Source organism: Zalophus californianus, chromosome X, assembly GCF_009762305.2.
Source record: "Zalophus californianus isolate mZalCal1 chromosome X, mZalCal1.pri.v2, whole genome shotgun sequence".
NCBI classification, from domain to species: Eukaryota; Metazoa; Chordata; class Mammalia; order Carnivora; family Otariidae; genus Zalophus; species Zalophus californianus.
This window is the reverse complement of record NC_045612.1, coordinates 30,253,697-30,271,177: the sequence shown is the minus strand read 5'-3', so window position 1 is coordinate 30,271,177 and position 17,481 is coordinate 30,253,697. Positions and strand designations below refer to the sequence as shown.

The 17,481-nt window shown below is 42.1% G+C and overlaps 1 protein-coding gene across 6 annotated transcripts in view; it reads right to left on the bottom strand.

Moving 5' to 3' along the window:
• The window catches only part of LOC113930685 (NFKB activating protein), a 42,722-nt gene extending 25,993 nt beyond the window's left edge, over nt 1-16,729 (bottom strand). For all 6 annotated transcript variants that reach the window (XR_003522586.2, XR_003522584.2, XR_003522583.2 and 3 more), the window contains exons 1-7: nt 16,223-16,729; nt 13,765-13,845; nt 5,051-5,121; nt 4,718-4,861; nt 2,422-2,485; nt 498-607; nt 330-405 (exon numbers count right to left, since the gene is read on the bottom strand). Coding sequence is in view for 3 of the 6 variants with exons in the window: in XM_027608050.2 (XP_027463851.1) it covers nt 330-405; nt 498-607; nt 2,422-2,485; nt 4,718-4,861; nt 5,051-5,121; nt 13,765-13,845; nt 16,223-16,608 (932 nt within the window). In the remaining 3 variants the exon portion in view is untranslated. The remainder of the gene's footprint in view (nt 1-329; nt 406-497; nt 608-2,421; nt 2,486-4,717; nt 4,862-5,050; nt 5,122-13,764; nt 13,846-16,222) is intronic.
• Between the last annotated feature and the right edge of the window lie 752 nt (nt 16,730-17,481).

The following is a 17,481-nucleotide window of genomic DNA, read 5'->3' as shown; positions in this document are numbered from 1 at the left end:
GGGTAGGAATCCCATCTCTCGTGGAGGGAAGGTCCTGGGAATCAGCACATGACCCCTCCTTTTGAAAAGAGCTTTGAAAGATAGTAAGGATTTTAACAGGAAGAAATTGGGAGTAATGAAGAAACAAGGGTAGGGAAAAGAAGTGAAGGCATGTTGGGGGAAAACATAAGGTGAACAAGGCATGATGTAGGAAAGTGCACAGTAAATACAGGGAAGTTTTAGTTCGGCTCACTTGGAACCTGGCATGTAAATAAGGACATAGAGGGAGATATAGTTGGAAAGGCAAGTTAGGGCTGTACCTCAGATATTTAAAATATACTGTTACTTACTTCAAAGGTTTATCATCCTGAGAGGCAAGTGTTTTTGGAGCCTCTGGGCCAATTAAATCTGAGGGTTCTTCAGGCTCTGCAGGAAAGATGTTCAGAAACAGATTCACATTTTGACTAATCATTTAATGTTTTATCTGTTCTGAGTCAAAGTCTACCAGAAGAACCTACTTGACCGATCCTTCCAGGGATTCTCCAGAAACTCTTCCTGGGAATCTTTAGAGCTTGAATCACTGGAATCTTTTCTACTCTTCTTAGACTTCTTTTTCTTGTATTTCTTCCTGTAATTATAATTTGATACAAATACACTTAATAGTCCCACATTAAAGGGAATCTCACTTTTTAAGGCAATGAAAGACTGATGAAAATGATTTAAGTTCTAAGCTGATTAAAATTTTTAGAGCAGAATTTTAATTAAAAGATCTTTTAACTTATTTAACCAAATCATGTTTCACTATAAAAAAGATCCCTCAAGGGGACAACGAAATACAGTTCTCATGTTGCAAAAAGATAATAAAGCAGTTTAAAAAACAGCTCTTGGGGCGCCTGGGTGGCTCAGTTGGTTAAGTGTCTGCCTTCGGCTCAGGTCATGATCCTAGGGTCCTGGGATCGTGCCCCATGTTGGGCTCCCTGCTCAGCAGAGAGCCTGCTTCTCCCTCTCCCTCTGCCTGCCTCTCTGCCTACTTGTGCTCTATCTCTCTGTCAAATAAATAAAATCTTTAAAAAAAATAAAAATAAAAAACAGCTCTTACCAATTTGAGCATCAATAATTTGAACCGTAATGGATTAAAATACATCAAATATGTTTGAATCCTGGGGTTCATAATGATACTAAAAAAAGTCCAACTCATTATTTTGAAAACTCATAAAACAAAAAAAGTAAAAAAAAAATAACCTGCCTTTCCTATACAAACTGTACTTCAGAGTAAACAAACAGTTGATGAGGGTAGGTTTCTCTTATAGAATTATCCTACCTAATAAATGAAGAAAGCAAGCCAGAGGAAAAAAAAAAAAGAAAGCCAGAATGAGACTATCACCACTTTGCAATCCTTAATGAAACAAGGGATCTAGGGAATGACCATCCATGGCTATTAATATGACAAAAGGAGACAACCAGACATTATCTGCCTCCTGACGAAGTACACAGCACCACCTATGAAGTATGTGTGCCAAAGACTCAAATCTGTACCTCACCAAGTCTCTGGACCTTACTATCAATATGTAAGAAATAGAGAAAGACAAAGAACATGTTAAAAGCACACCATAAAAATACAGTCAGCGGCGTCTGGCTGGCTCAAACAGTGCAGCACGTGACTCTTGATCTTGGGGTCCTGAGTTCAACCCCCACATTAGGTGTAGAGATTACTTAAAAATAAAATCTTTAAAAATAAAGAAATTAAGGGTGCCTGGGTGGCTCAGTTGTTAGGTGTCTGCCTTCGGCTTGGGTCATGATCCCAGAGTCCTGGGATCGAGCCCCGCATCGGGCTCCCCGCTCCGCGGAAAGCCTGCTTCTCCCTCTCCCACTCCCCCTGCTTGTGTTCCCTCTCTCACTGTGTCTCTCTCTGTCAAATAGATAAAATCTTTAAAAAAATAAAAAATAAATTAAAAAATTAAATATAATTAGAAAAATCTATACTGCAGGAAACTCTACAGGTAAATGATTTGGTTTCTTTAACAAAAATATCGCAAGAACAAAAAGGGAAGGGGAACCAACTAATTTAAAGAGATACAAGGGACATATCAACCAATCACAATTTATGGGCATTATTTGGATCCAAATTTAAATAAACTACATAAAAACCTGCTGAGAATTGAGGAATTACTATTAAATATATTAGGCATGATAACACTACTGTGGTTATGATTTTTATAAAGGAATGCCTATCTTTTAGAGAAACATGCTGGTTTATGGACAAAATGATATCTGGGATTGGTTTTGAAATAATGGGGGGGGGGCAGTAAAGATTGTCCAAGAGTTGAAATTATTAAGCTGGGTGATGGTTACATGGGGGATCATTACACTATTTTATTTATCATTATTTCTTAATTACTTTATTTTATGTAATTTAAGGTAAAAATTGGAAAGAAAACTGACGATCTATGTTTCTTCTTCTTTTCCTTTTTCTTGGCTTTCTTTGCTCTTCTTTTTGTATCCTCATCTGCAAATTAAAGCACATTTTAATTAAAAACAAAAATTAAACTCTAAAAGCGCAGTAACTGAGTAAATATCCTATTGCCCTATTTGTTGTTACAGAGAAATTAATTAACTCAAACATTTATTGCTCCTCATCAGGATATGTGCTAGGCTCCAGGGACACAGAAATTAAAGTTATACTAAGTCTTCAGTGAAGCAGAGTATTATTATTAATTTTATTGGGTGAAATCATAGGAGTAAGTAGGAAAATGTCCTTGTTTTTTAGAGATGTATACAGAAATCTTTAGGGTAGCAGTATGATATTTCTAATTTACTTTGAATATCTCAGCAAAAAAAAATGATATTTAAAGCAACTGTCAAGGGACGCCTGGGTGGCTCAGTCGGTTAAGCATCTGCCTTCGGCTTGGGTCATGATCTCAGGGTCCTGGGATCCAGTCCCACATGGGGCTCCCTGCTCGGCGGGGAGTCTGCTCCTCCCTCTGCCTGCTGCTCCCCCTGCTTGTGTGTGCTCTCTCTCTCGCCCTTGCTCTCTTTCTAGCAAATAAAATCTTTAAAGCAACTGTCAAAATACTAAAAATTGTTAAAACCTAAATGATATATAGTATACTATTCTCCTTACTTTCTAATGTTTGAGCATTTTCACGAAGAAAAAAGAAAAAACCGCTATGTGTTTGGGGCCAGGGACATGCTTTCTAGGAGCTCAGTCTAATGGAGGAGACAGAGGTAAAGAGATAAACAGAATTTGGAGTGATACAGGGAAGCATGGGGTGCTTTGGGCATACAGAGAAGTCTCATTATCAGGATGGTTTGGGGAGGGTGGTTAAGGAATGGTGACTCTTAAGCTAGTTCTTTTTTAAGATTTATTTATTTATTTGAGGGAGAGAGAACAAGCAAGCATGAGCGGTGGGGGGGAAGGGCAGAGGGAGAGGGAGAATCAGACTCCCGGCTGAGCAGGGAGCCCAACTGGGGCTTGATCACAGGACCCTGGGATCATAACCTGAGCCAAAGGCAGACGCTTAACTGACTGAGCCACCCAGGTGCCCCAAGCTAGTTCTTTTTAAAAATCAGTTTTATTACAAAAGTACTGCATGCCCATTGTTGAAGTGAGTAAGCCAAGCCGCATGCAGGGAGAGACTGGCATTGTAGGCAGATGGACTCTCTGTATCAAGTAACAGAAGCGAGAGAAAGAACATGGAATACTGAGGAGACAGACAGTAGTTCTTTGGTTACAGAGGATGCTGCAAGAGTGACAGGGCATGTGTGATTAGAGAGGGATCAATCAGGGTCCAAACTTTACCCTGAAGGCTACAGAGAGCTTCTGAAGGATTTTTAAGTAGGGGACAGATGTGCTCACGTTTGTGCTCTAAGAAAGTTCACTCAGGGGCACCTGGGTGTCTCAGTCGGTTAAGCGTCTGACTCTTCATTTCAACTCAGGTCATGATCTCATGGGTTGTGGGATCAGCCCTGTTTCAGGCTCCATGCTCAGTGGGGAGTCAACTTGAGATTCTCTCCGTCTGTCCCTCCCCCCACTTGCACACCTGCACACTATCTCTCTGAAATAAAATAAAAAAAAAAAACAGTAGTTCACTCTTCCACAGTGAGGAAGAAAAGTGACAACAGGAGCCAGGAAACCCAGGTGACATCAGAGGAAAAGACACCTTTATGTAATGTGTCCCCAGAAGTGGCACCCTCTGTCAACCATCAGCCAGGAGAAGGCACAAAATGGTAGCTTTCTGTGAGGCACCACCCCACGGGGGGTGTCTTCCCTAATCAGATGCCAGCCTCAAGGGGGTCCGTTGTGGCGTTCCTTTTTGAAAGTGGCACAGAGGTGCCCACTGAGTGTGGGAATGACACAAGAGACCTGCCCCCCGGGGCTGCTGCAGCCCTGTACGGCTCGACCCCACCTCGGTTCGCTGCCACGTGCCTCGTACAGCTAGATACCGCCCACCTGGGGTCACGCCACTCGGGTCTGAATCTCAGCTGTGTGAGCCTGAGTGCGGTATCGCAACCTGCTCTGCGCCCCAATCCCCCAGCGCTAACATGTGGTCTGGAGTCACGTGTGGATTAAACAGCACTGATGAACACCGAGCACTTAGCGCAGTGCCCGGCACAAAGTCAGCGAGTGCTCAATGACTCTTGGTTACCGTGCTTGTGGTTTAACCTTCCTCTGAAATCAGTTTTACGAAGTAAAATGAGTTCTGAAGCCAGGCTTGCAGAGTGATGCTGGCCTTCTTACCGCTGGAGTCTGAGTCACAGTCAGAGTCACTGTCGCTGTCATCAGAATACTTCTTGTGTTTTCTTTTAGAGGATTTTTTCTTTCTCTTTTTCTTGGACCTTTCTTTCGAACGACTAGACTTCCTCTTCTTCTTCTTCTTCTCTTCTACGTAAAGTACAAATATAAAATTAACTTCTAACAAGTATTACGATCATCAGTTTTATTGTATTTGAAATACTGAAAAAGAACAGATGACGGGCAACTTGAGTACAAGTGAAGTCTATTGTTCGACTATTTAGAAACATTTTTTTTCAACTTCTCAATACAGCAGCTCTGTAGTATTTAAAAAAATACCTTCTGAAGTAGAAGCTGAAGTGGTGCTTTTCTTTGGCTCATCATCCTCTACTGGTGTGTGTTCGTCAGAGCTGAATTTAAAGAAGATGGTTGTAAGAATCAGAAAAGTGATAAAATGTGAATCATGGAGTATAAAAATATAGAATCAAAAAATTTCAGTAATGACACCAATTGTCCAACAACAATTAAGAGCAAACACTGGAATAACTTTGTAAGGGTATAGTTCGAGGGTCTACCACCTTCAAAATAATATAATAATCATTTACATTTGCATAATGCTTTAGAGTTTACAAAACACTATTCAAACTAAAAGCAATGGGTAAATTTTCAGAAGAAGCCACAGGGTAAATGTACGGAACCATAAGGAAAGATGGAAAAAACAAGAGGGACGCCTTGGTGGCTCAGATGGTTGAGCGTCTGCCTTAGGCTTGGGTCATGGTCCTGGGGCGCTAGGATCGAGCCCCGCATCAGGCTCCTGGCTCAGCAGGGAGTCTGCTGCTCCTTCTCCCTCTGCCTCTCCCCCTGCTCATGCTCTCTCTCTCTCTGATCTCTGTCTCAAATGAATAAAAAATCTTAAAAAAAAAAAAAGAAAAAACAAGAGATAAGAAGACCAAAGAAAGACTTCACTTTATTCTATGTGTATAAAGGACATATGGTGGAGCAGCAACTGTTCTGTCCCCAGAGCAAGAAGAACCTAACACACTACTACATAAAGAGATTTCTTTCTATTATAGATAATTCTGAAAATGAGTACTATTAAAATTCTATAATAGTTTAGAAGAGGATGGGGTGGCTGAGTGGCTCAGTCAGTTGAACGGCTGACTCTTGGTTTTGGCTCAGGTCATGATCTCAGAGTCCTGGGATCGAGCCCTACATCCAGCTCCATGCTCAGCAGTGAGTCTGCTCCCTCTCCCTCTGCCCCTCCCACTTGCTCTCTCTCTTAAAATAAATAAATCTTTGGGGCGCCTGGGTGGCTCAGTCGGTTGGGTGCCTGCCTTTGGCTCAGGTCATGATCCTGGGGTCCTGGGATCGAGCCCCGCACTGGGCTCTCGCTCTGCGGGGACCCTGCTTCTCTCTCTCTCTCCCATGGATAAATAAATAAAATCTTTAAAGAATATATTAAAAAATAAATAAATCTTTAAAAAATAGTTTAGAAGAGGAATTTTCATATCATATAATCTTTTAATCTGAAGACAACATCTGGAGTAATTTAGGTATTGCCTAGAAAATTATTTGTAGTGTTCCTTCCAGCTCATTCTTTCAGTTCAGATTCTTTGATCATTTTCAAAGATATCTATAAGAACAAGTTTCAGATAATAATTCTATCACCCTGTCACAAAACACAAGTATATCTGTCAAGCACATTGTTTCAACTCAAAGCAGACTTAGAAAAGAGGGAAGAAGAACCTTATGCACAGTACCAAATGAAAAAAAATAAGAAAAAAAATAATTAGGCCTTCAGATACTATTTAATACAAGAAAACTAACTAGGAGCACCTGGCTGCCTCAGTTGGTAGAGCGTGAGACTCCTGCTCTTGGGGTTGTAAGTCTGAGCCCCATGTTGGGTGTAAAGATTACTTAAAATAAAATATAAAAAGAAAATAAACAAAACTGTATTGGTATATTCATTTTTTAAAAAAATCCCTTTGGGAACAGAATAAAGAGCCCCAAATAAACCTATGTATATACAGGAAATTGAGCTATGACAAAGGAGTAAAGAAAAAAAGAGGAGTAAAGAATATACCCAGGCGCCCCCTGTTACCTTTGTTTTTAATGGGAAATCTAAAAACCAGGGCACCTGGGGGGCTCAGTTAGTTAAGCATCTGCCTTCAGCTCAGGTCGTGATCCCGGGGTCCTGGGATCGAGCCCCACACTGGACTCCTTGCTTGGCAGGGAGCTGCTTCTCCCTCTCCCTCTGCCTGCAGCTCCCCCTCCTTGTGCTCTCTTTCTCATTATCTCTAACTCTCTGTCAAATAAATAAAGTCTTTAAAAAAAAACAACAACAAAGGTAACAGGGGCACACGGATGCCTCAGTCAGTTAAGCATCCGACTCTTGATTTTGGCTCAGGTCATGATCTCAGAGTTGTGAGACGGGGTCTGCTTTGAGCTCTGCGCTGAATGTGAAGCCTACTTAAGATTCTCTCTCCTCCTCTGCAGCCCCCAACCTCCCCCTCACGCACCATGCTCTCTGTCTCTCGCTAAAAAAAAAAAAAAGGCAAAGGATCTGAATAGACATTTTCCAAAGACATATAAATGGGTAACCACTATATGAAAAACATGTTCAGTATCACTAATCATCAGGGAAATGTAAATCAAAATCAAAAAGAGATAATAACTCACCTGTTAGAATGGCCATTCTCGAAAAGACAAGAAATAACAAGTGTTGGTGAAGATGCGGAGGAAAGGGAACCTGTGCACACTGTAGGTGGGAATGTAAATTGGTATAGCCACTATGGAAAACTGTATGGAGGTTCCTTAAAAATTAAAAATGTAACTACCGGGGCAACTGGGTGGCTCAGTCGGTTGAGTGGCTGCCTTCAGCTCAGGTCATGATCCCAGAGTCCTAGGATCGAGCCCCACATCGGGCTCCCTGCTCAGCAGGGAGTCGGCTTCTCCCTCTCCCTCTGCCTCTCTGCCTGCTTGTACTCTCTCTCTCTCTCTGTCAAATAAATAAAATCTTTAAAAATATATATAACTACCATATGATCCAGCAATTCCACCTCTGGGTATTTACCCAAAGAAAACAAAAACACTAACTTGAAGATATATGCACTCCCATGTTCACTGCAACATTATTTACAATAGCCAAGATATGGAAACAACCCAAGTGTCTATGGAGGGATGAAGAGATGAAGAAAATGTAGTATAGGAGAGGGTATCAACATGGTGGAGTAGGAAAATCCTGAGCTCACCTCCTTCCATAGACATACCAAAATCTACAACTACATATAGAACAACTATCTCTGAGAATGAACTGAAGAGTAGCAGAACCAGATCATATGTAACTAAGGATATAAAGAAAAAGCCACAATGAGAAGGGTAGGAGGGGCAGAGACACAGTCTAGTCAGGACCCACACCCTTGGCATGGTGACCAACAGCAGAAGGGATATCATAACTGTAGAGTCCCTCACTGAGAAATAAGAGATCTGCGTTCCACATCAGCCTCCATAGCCTGAGGGACCTGTACCAAAAAGACAAGCACCCATAATGCCTGGCATTGAAAACAAGTGGGGCCTATGTCCGGGAGAGCCAGAGGGCAGTGGGAAATTGAGACTTCCCTCTTAAAGGGCACACCAGTGCAGAGGCATTAGTTTGAAAAGTACCTAGGTTAGAGGTGAAGAAGATCCAAGGAGACTAAGTTTAGGGTGTGTTGGAGGGGCAGGGATCTGTCTGAACATTCTCCAGGGAAAGAAGCACTGGCAGGCCCCATTTTCTTTTTACTTCCTTTACATCTAGCTGGTCCGGTGCTGGCAGGTGCCATTTCTGACACTCTCCATCTACTGTGCTAGCACTACTTGCACAGACTCACCCCACCCAACCTGTCCACCCTGGCCTGGCACTCCTCTCTAGCAGCTCCCTACCCACCATACCTAGCAGGCATCCTTGGCCAGGACCAGCACACCTTCCACCCAAGGGCTCCTGCCCTGGAGGCCCAGTCCTATACACTAGAGTGTCTGCATCAGTGGCAGCTGGACTTTGCAGCCAGCTGCACCAAAAGCCTGCCCTACTCAACAGTGCTCACGCAGCTCACAACCAGGCCTTATAGCCAGCTGTGCCAAGGGCCAACCCCACACACCAGCATGCCCACACCAGCTGCAACCAGGCCTGTCAGGCAGAGGGAGAAGCAGTCTCCCTGCTGAGATATGTGATCAAGACACATTATAATCAGAGTGTCAAGAGTTAGAGATAAACAATCTTAAAAGCAGCAAAAGGAAAACAACTAGTTACATACCAAGGGACCCTAAGTCTATAAGCTAGTTTTTCAGCAGAAACTTTATAGGTCAGAAGAGAACAGCATGATATATGCGAAGTGCTAAAAGGAAAAAAACTCACAACCAAGATCACTCTACCCAGCAAGGTTATCACTCAGAAGTGAAGGAGAAACAAGGAGTTTCTCAGACAAGCATAAGCTAAAGGAGGTCATCAATACCAAACCAGCCTTACAAGAAATGTTTAGGGGACTTAATTTTAAGTAGAAAAGAAAAATCGTAACTACAAGTAAGAAAATTATGAAAGGAGGGGTGCTTGGCTGGCTCAGTCAGTGGAGCATACGACTCTTGCTCTTGGGGTTGTGAGTTGGAGCTCCATGTTGGGTGTAGAGATTACTTATAATAAAATCGTTAAAAAAAAAAAAAGGAAAATTATGAAAGGAAAAATCTCATTGGTAAATGTAAACATACAGTAAAGGTAGTGGATCAACCACCTACATAGCTAGTATGAAGGTTAAAAGACAAAAGCAATAAAATCAGTTAGACCCACAATAATTAGTCAATGGAAACATAAAATAATTGAATGTAAAATATGTTAAAAACATCATGGGGGATGATGTAGTGCTTTTGGAATGCATCTGAACTTAAGTGGGCATTAACTTAAAATGGATTGCTATATACATAAGATGTTATATTATGAACCTCATGGTAACCACTGACCAAATACCTATAATAGAAAAACAAAAAATAAAAGAAAACAAACATAACACTAAGGAAAGTCACCAAATTTCAAGGTAAGAGAGCAAGAGAAGAACTACAAAAACAATCAGAAAGAGATGCCTGGGTGGCTCAGTTGGTTAAGTGTCTGCCTCAGGCTCAGGTCATGATTCCAGCCTGGGATCAAGTCCCACATCTGGCTCCTTGCTCAGCAGGGAGACTGCTTCTCCCTCTGCCTACCACTCCCCCTGCTTGTGCACTCTCTCTCTCTGACAAATAAATAAAATCTTTAAAAAAAGAAATCCACAAAATGGCAACAAGTCCATACTTATCAATACTTTTTTTAATCAATAATTACTTCAGGGGCACCTGGGTGGCTCAGTCGTTAAGCATCTGCCTTCGGCTCAGGTCATGATCCCAGGGTCCTGGGATCAAGTCCCGCATCGGGCTCCCTGCTTGGCAGAAAGCCTGCTTCTCCCTCTCCCACTCCCCCTGCTTGTGTTCCCTCTCCCTCTCTGTGTCTCTTTCTGTCAAATAAATAAATAAATCTTTAAAAAAAATTACTTTAAATGTAAACTTACTAAGTGCTCCAATCAAAACACACACAGTAGCTGAATAGATTTAAAAAAACAATACCCATCTATATGCTGCCTACAACAGACTCACTTCAGATCTAAAGACACAGAGACTGAAACTGAAGGGATGGAAAAAGATATTCCATGCAAATGAAAACAAACAAAAAGCTGGGGTAGCAATACTTATATCATACAAAACAGACTAGAAAACAAAGCCTGTAACAAGACACAAAGGACATTACGTATGATAAAGGGATCAATCCAACAAGTGGATATAACATTTGTAAATACCTATGCACCCAATACAGGAGCACCTTAATACATAAACCAAGTATTAACAGACATAAAGGGAGAAATTGACAGTAATACAATAATAGTAAGAGACCTAATACCCCACTTACATGAATGGATCGATCATTCAGACAGAAAATCAATAAGGAAACAGTGGCCTTGACCAACAGACTAGACCAGATGGACTTAACAGATATATACAGAACATTCTATCCAAAAACAGAATACACACTCTTTTCAAGTGCACATGGAATATTCTCCAGGACTGATCCCATGTTAGGTCACAAGACAAGTTTTGATAAATTTAAGACTGAAATCGTATCAAGCATCTTTTCAGACCACAACAGTATGAAACTAGAAATCAATTACAAGAAAACTGGAAAAACACAAACACATAAAGGCAAAACAACATGGAATTAAACAACCAATGGGTCGGGGTGCCTGCGTGGCACAGTCGGTTAAGTGTCTGACTCTTGGTTTCAACTCAGGTTGTGATCTCAGGGTCGTGAGATCGAGCCCCATGTCAGGCTCTGTGCTCAGTGTGGAGTCTGCTTGAGATTCTCTCTCCCTCTCCCTCTGACCCTCCCATTTGTGCATGCGTGCTCTCTCTCTCTCTCAAATAAATAAATCTTTAAAAATCAATAAATAAAGGGGCGCCTGGGTGGCTCAGTCGTTAAGCGTCTGCCTTCGGCTCGGCTCATGATCTCGGGGTCCTGGGATCGAGCCCTGCATTGGGATCCCTGCTTGGTGGGAAGCCTGGTTCTCCCTCTCCCACTCCCCCTGCTTGTGTTCCCTCTCTCGCTGTGTCTCTGTCAAATAAATAAATAAAATCTTTAAAATAAATAAATAAATAACCAACCAACCAACCAACGGGTCAATGAAGAAATCAAAGAGGAAGTCAAAAATTACCCTGAGACAAATGAAAATGGAAACACAACAGTACAAAATCCATGAAATGCAGCAAAAGAAGTTCTACGAGGGAAGTTTTATACAGGCCCAACTCAAGAACCAAGAAAAATCTCAAATAAACAATCTAATCTTACACCTAAAGGAACTAGAAAAAGAACAAAGCCCAAAGTTAACAGGAGGAAGAAAATAATAAAGATCAGAGTGAAAAATAAATGAAAAAGAGACTAAAAAGACAACAGAAAAGATCAATGAAACGAAGAGTTGGTTCTTTGACAAGATAAAATTGATAACCTTTAGCCAGATTCATCAAGAAAAAAAGAGAGAGTGCCCATATAAATAAAATCAGAAATGAAAGTGGGTAAGTTACACCCAATACTACAGAAATAGAAAAAAATCATGAGACTATTAAGAACAATTATGTGCCAACAAACAACTGAGAATAAATAAATCGTCTAAATCAGGAAGATTACAATACAGACTGATTACTACTAATGAAATTGACTCAGTAATCAAAAAACTCCCAACAAAAGAAACTCCAGGACCAGATGGTTTCACAGGTAAATTCTACCAAATATTTAATGAATTAAGACCTATACTTCTTAAACAATTCCAAAAAACTGAAGAAAGAACAGACTCACTCTATGAGGCCAGCATTGTCCTGATACCAAAACCAAAGACACCACAAATAAAAAAGTTACAAGCCAATATCCCTGATGTATGGAGATGCAAAAATCTGCAACAAAATATTAGCAAACCAAATTTTATACTACATTAAAAAGATCATACACCATTCTAAAGTCAAAATTACTCCAGAAATGCAAGGATAATTCAATATCCACAAATCAATCAATGTGGTTATACCACATTAACAAAATAAAGGATAAAAATCCTATGATCATCTCAATAGATGCAGAAACAGCATCTGACAAAAACTCAACATCCAAATAAGATACAAACTCTCAACAAAGTGAATATAGAGAAAACATACCTCAACTTAAAAAAGGCCAGATATGACGAACCCACAGCTAACATCACACTCAACAGTAAAAAGCTTTCAGCTTTTTCAGCTTTTTCAGATCAGGAACAAGACAAGGATGCCCATTCTCACCACTTTTATTCAACATAATACTGAAGTCCTAGCCAAAGACAAGAAAAATAAAAGGCATCCAAATTGGTAAAGAAGAAGTAAAAGTGGGGCACCTGGGTGGCTCAGTTGGTTAAGCGACTGCCTTCAGCTCAGGTCATGATCCTGGAGTCCCAGGATGAAGTCCCGGGATAGAGTCCCGCATCAGGCTCCCTGCTCAGCAGGGAGTCTCCTTCTCCCTCTGACCCTCCCCCCTCTCATGTGCTCTCTCTCTCTCTCTCTCTCTCATTCTCTCTCTCTCAAATAAATAAAATCTTTAAAAAATGTAAGAAGTAAAACTGTCACTATTTGCCAATATATATAAGAAAACCCTACTCTACCATCCATGTTGTTTGTCAATTGTACCTCAAAAAAAAAAATCCCTTTATAAGGCTAACACCTGACACTCAATCTGCTATTAGGCTGAGAAAAAAATAATTCAAAATAATATCAATATATTTGTCTTAATACTGAACCCTTCTATGAATAGGAAATTAGCACTCCCATGAATTACAATTTAAGAACAATTAACGGGCGCCTGGGTGGCTCAGTCGGTTAAGTGGCTGCCTTCAGGTCAGGTCATGATCCCAGGGTCCTGGGATCGAGCCCTGAGTCGGGCTCCCTGCTCAGCGGGGAGCCTGCTTCTCCCTCTCCCTGCCGCTCTGCCTACTTGTGCTCTCCACCTCTCTGTCAAATAAATAAAATCTTTAAAAATAAATTTAAAAAAGAACACTTAATATGTTAAAATCCACTAGCAACATGTTTTAATTGTTATGTATGTTCAATGTTTTTAAATTCTAAGGGGTACGGGGCGCCTGGGTGGCTCAGTTGGTTAAGCGACTGCCTTCAGCTCAGGTCATGATCTCAGGGTCCTGGGATCGAGCCCCGCATCGGGCTCCCTGCTCTGCAGGAAGCCTGCCTCTCCCTCTGACCCTCCCCCTGCTTGTGTTCCCTCTCTCGCTGTCTCTCTCTGTCAATTAAATAAATAAAATCTTTAAAATAAATAAATAAATAAATAAATAAATTCTAAGGGGTAGAATAGCATAAATCACAAAAAAGAGAAAAAACATGAGCTGTACTTAAAAGTTCTTCATTTAACAAAAATTCTGACAAGTCTCTGGATTTAAACAAATGTTACATTTTTTTAAAAGTATTTTTTAATCACTTACTCTGGTTCTGGATTCTTTGGAGAAAGTCCCCATACTTCAGGAGCTCCCAATTCTCCAATCCTCTCTCTCTCACTTAATCTCCTAGAAGATATAGGCATATAAATTATAACTCCATGGCTAAATTGTCTCCTAAATACATAATCAATTCAAAGGAGGCCAGTTAAGTCCTATTTTCCTATTTTAAAAGTTAAATTAATAAATTAAGTATACTCATTATAATTTGATGTTCTTGATAGTACTATCAAATGGTACAGCCTACAGACAGCCTGAGGCCAGGCCAGAAATACAGCCTCAAAGGCTATCAAGTACATCTATTCTGCCTCTTGCATGACATAGCTCCTAATTGCTCATTTCGTCTTCTGCAATATGTGACACAAATAGTTTTATATTTGGAAATAACTTGTTTATACACGTTTATGAGAGTAAAGAGCAGTCTCTACTTTTGATTTAGTCAAACTCGTTTTCAGAAACTTAGGAATTAATGAAGAAAATTAAAATGAAGCATTAGAAATAGAAAATAGCTCTGAAAATGAAAGAAAAGTTTTATTTGACAAAAACTGTCCTCAATGAGATACAGGGTTTGTTTTCTCCCTTTTCCCTTTAGTTCCTTTTTGGAAAAGGACTATATTCCCTATCTACTCTTGCAGGACACGAAAAATTTATGTTTGTGATTTTTTTCTTTCAATTTTGCTCACAAACAAAATACAAAAAAACGAAGACTCAATTCCTCAAAGTTTAGCTGCTTGTGATTCCATTTGTTAAAAACACACACACACCCCAAACCCTTACAAAATAAGCTGGTTTGATTGCTTGAATATACTGTTTTTTACTTCTTTATTCAGGAGAAAAGGTATTATAATCATGCAGAATTAGACTCAGGTTTCCCACTTGAAGAAAGTGCCTAAAAGGGTTATACTTATAACCCAACTTCTAATATATATGCAGGGGGAAGTATGACAGGCTGTAAGAACAGTCAAGTTCTCATCCCTGCTGCCCCCAGCTTCATCTGTACTCTTAAGATAAACTATTCATCTTCTAAATGTACAAATGCAAATTCCATCCAAGAAGTTCTGACATCTTTTGATGAGGATTGTCCAGTAGGAAGTTGGCTGCTTTTTGACTAACACAGCCAGGAGGTAACTCTGAAAAATTTAATTTGGAGAGGTAGGTCTCCAACCTAACTCCGTACTGTTTTTATTGTTTCTGCTTCCATGCAGGAAAATCCTAGTAGCTAACACTCATTTATTATGTTCCAGGAACTAAAATCATCACAACTCTAAAAGCCTTGGCGCCAATTTTATCCCTCTTTAAATGGTTAGAAATAAAGCTCAGAGAAGTTCAGAAACTTGCTCAAGGTCACACAACTATTACACTGCAAAGCATGGCTTCAAATTCAGGCATTCGGATTCTGGAGCCTTTCCTCTTCATTGCTATCCTTTATTACTTCCCATTCTTGGAAGAAGAAGATTTATGGAGACATCTCCCAGCTTTGGAATCTTAACCTGCCCCTCAATGCCTGTGATACTCTTAAATTTCTTTTTTAACACAGCGCACATGTAGGGGCGCCTGGGTGGCTCAGTTGGTTAAGCGTCTGCCTTGGGCTGGGGTCTTGATCCCAGGGGTTATGATCCCACATCAGGTTCCCTGCTCAACGGGAAGCCTGCTTCTCCCTCTCCCTCTGCCTGCCGCTCCCCCTGCTTGCGCTGTCAAATAAATAAATAAAAAAAAAAAACACAGAGGACATGTAAAGCACCTGGTACAGTGCCTGACAGAATTTAACACTCAATAAGCATTAGATTTTAAAACTTACAGGACAATAATTATAACCCTTTTCCTTTCTCCTTCTTCAGCTATCCACTTTCCCACTCCAACACTCACTCATGAGAGGGCACCTGATCTCACCCTTGACCTCGTTTTTCACGGTCAAATTGAGACCATTTAACAAGACCTTTTTCAACGTAGCTTAATCACCAGTTTAGCAGGTCACTTATCCCACATTCAATCATCTGGGCTCAGAGGGTTTTTTCCCCTCGGATTTAAACTCTTCCTCTCGACATTTCCACCGTACACATCCTGTCACCTCAAACCTGACTGATCATTCAGCAAGCAGTGCTGGTACGCCTACCAAGTGCTAGGCACTGCTAATCTTGTGATCAATAAAACAGGTCTCTTCTTTGCCACGAGCTCAATCGAGTGCGAAATGAAAGCACGCTTCCAAATGATAAAGACACGACCAAGCGAATACTGTAATTCGGGTAGGTCTGAGGCTCCCGACAGAACCGCTCCAAGCCAGGAGGCAGAAGTAGCGGAGACACCAGAGCGCGGTACGAAGGGGCCCGAGGATGAGTGAAAACCCAAGGGAAGAGAGGGGCGGAAAAAGGCAGAGAGCGAAAAGCGCAAAGTCAGACTCCAAAGTCGGGTGGGCTCCCGCAAGAGAAGGTGTGCCCGTCTCACTCACTTCTGCCGCAGGCTCTCCTCCCTCTCCTTGTCCAGAAGGCTAGGCCACGGCTTGTCGCTCCCGTAGGGGCGCGAGTAGCCGCCATAATAGGCGGTCGAGGAGGCTGAAGCGAAGGGGTTGCCCCGCGGCGCAGAAGGCCGCTCCCGGGAGCATGACCGCGAACGGGATCGGTAGGACTGGTTTCGGGACCCCTGACTGAAGCCGCCCGGCTGATGGCTGACACCATTCCGAGAGCAAGAGTGCGAACGAGAGCTCGAGCGCGAGCGACGGCCCCGCGGGGAGCGGGCGGATCTGCTGGGCTTAGGGCTTCTCGACGAACTGCGACGCTTCCCCCCGGAGCCCGAGGCCTCCCCCTCAGGGCTGCGCGAACCCGACACCGGAGCCATCGCGGCCGCTGGGTCCCCCAAGTAGCTAGAGAAGGGGGCGCTCTCGCGAGCCTCGGAAGATCTCGGTTGGTTCGGGTCCCAAACCCGCCGTCGCGCCACCGCCGGAACCTGAGGAAACCTTGGAAACAGTTCCGGGTACGTCGGCAAATCCTTTCCCCCGACTTAGGTGGTCCTGCCCACGGGACGGGGATGTGTGTATCGGTATAAAGAAGTCCGTGGGGCAACCGGGTCCACTCATCCTTCCGGTCCCGAGTGAGGCTCCTCAAATCTAAACTGGACCAGAGAGCGTGTCCTTTCTTTAGCATCGAGTTGAAATAACTCAGGGGAAGGGCGATAGGCCCCAGAGACATTTCACTGAGCGGCCGTGTGAATAACAAAGCCAATGTAACTTTACATATATACATGTTTGTGTGTATGTGGCTGCGTGTAGGAGTACACCCACACCCCCCCCCCAATTTTTTTCTTTTTTCTTTTTTAAGATTTTTATTTATTTGAGAGAGCGCGCGCGAGCACGAGCGGGGGGTGGGGGCAGAGGAGGAGGGAGAAGCAGGCTCCCCGCTGAGTAAGGAGCCCGAGGCGGGGCTCGAACCCAGGACTCTGGGATCATGCCCTGAGCCGGAGGCAGACGCTTAACAGAGCCAGCCAAGCGCCCCCACAGTTTTTTCTTTCTAATCCCAAACAAAATAAGGAGGGTTTTTCGAAATTGGTGGTGAGCTATGATGTCTAAGCCCCATTTTGCCCAGTTAGCTTAGAGGGCACAAATTCTTTGTTAATAATTTGAGCCTGATACACTACAGTTAAGTTCGCAGCCCAGAGAAAACTGCTTGTTTATTCTCCAGAAATTCATCTCCACTAAAATGCAGCAGCAAAAGG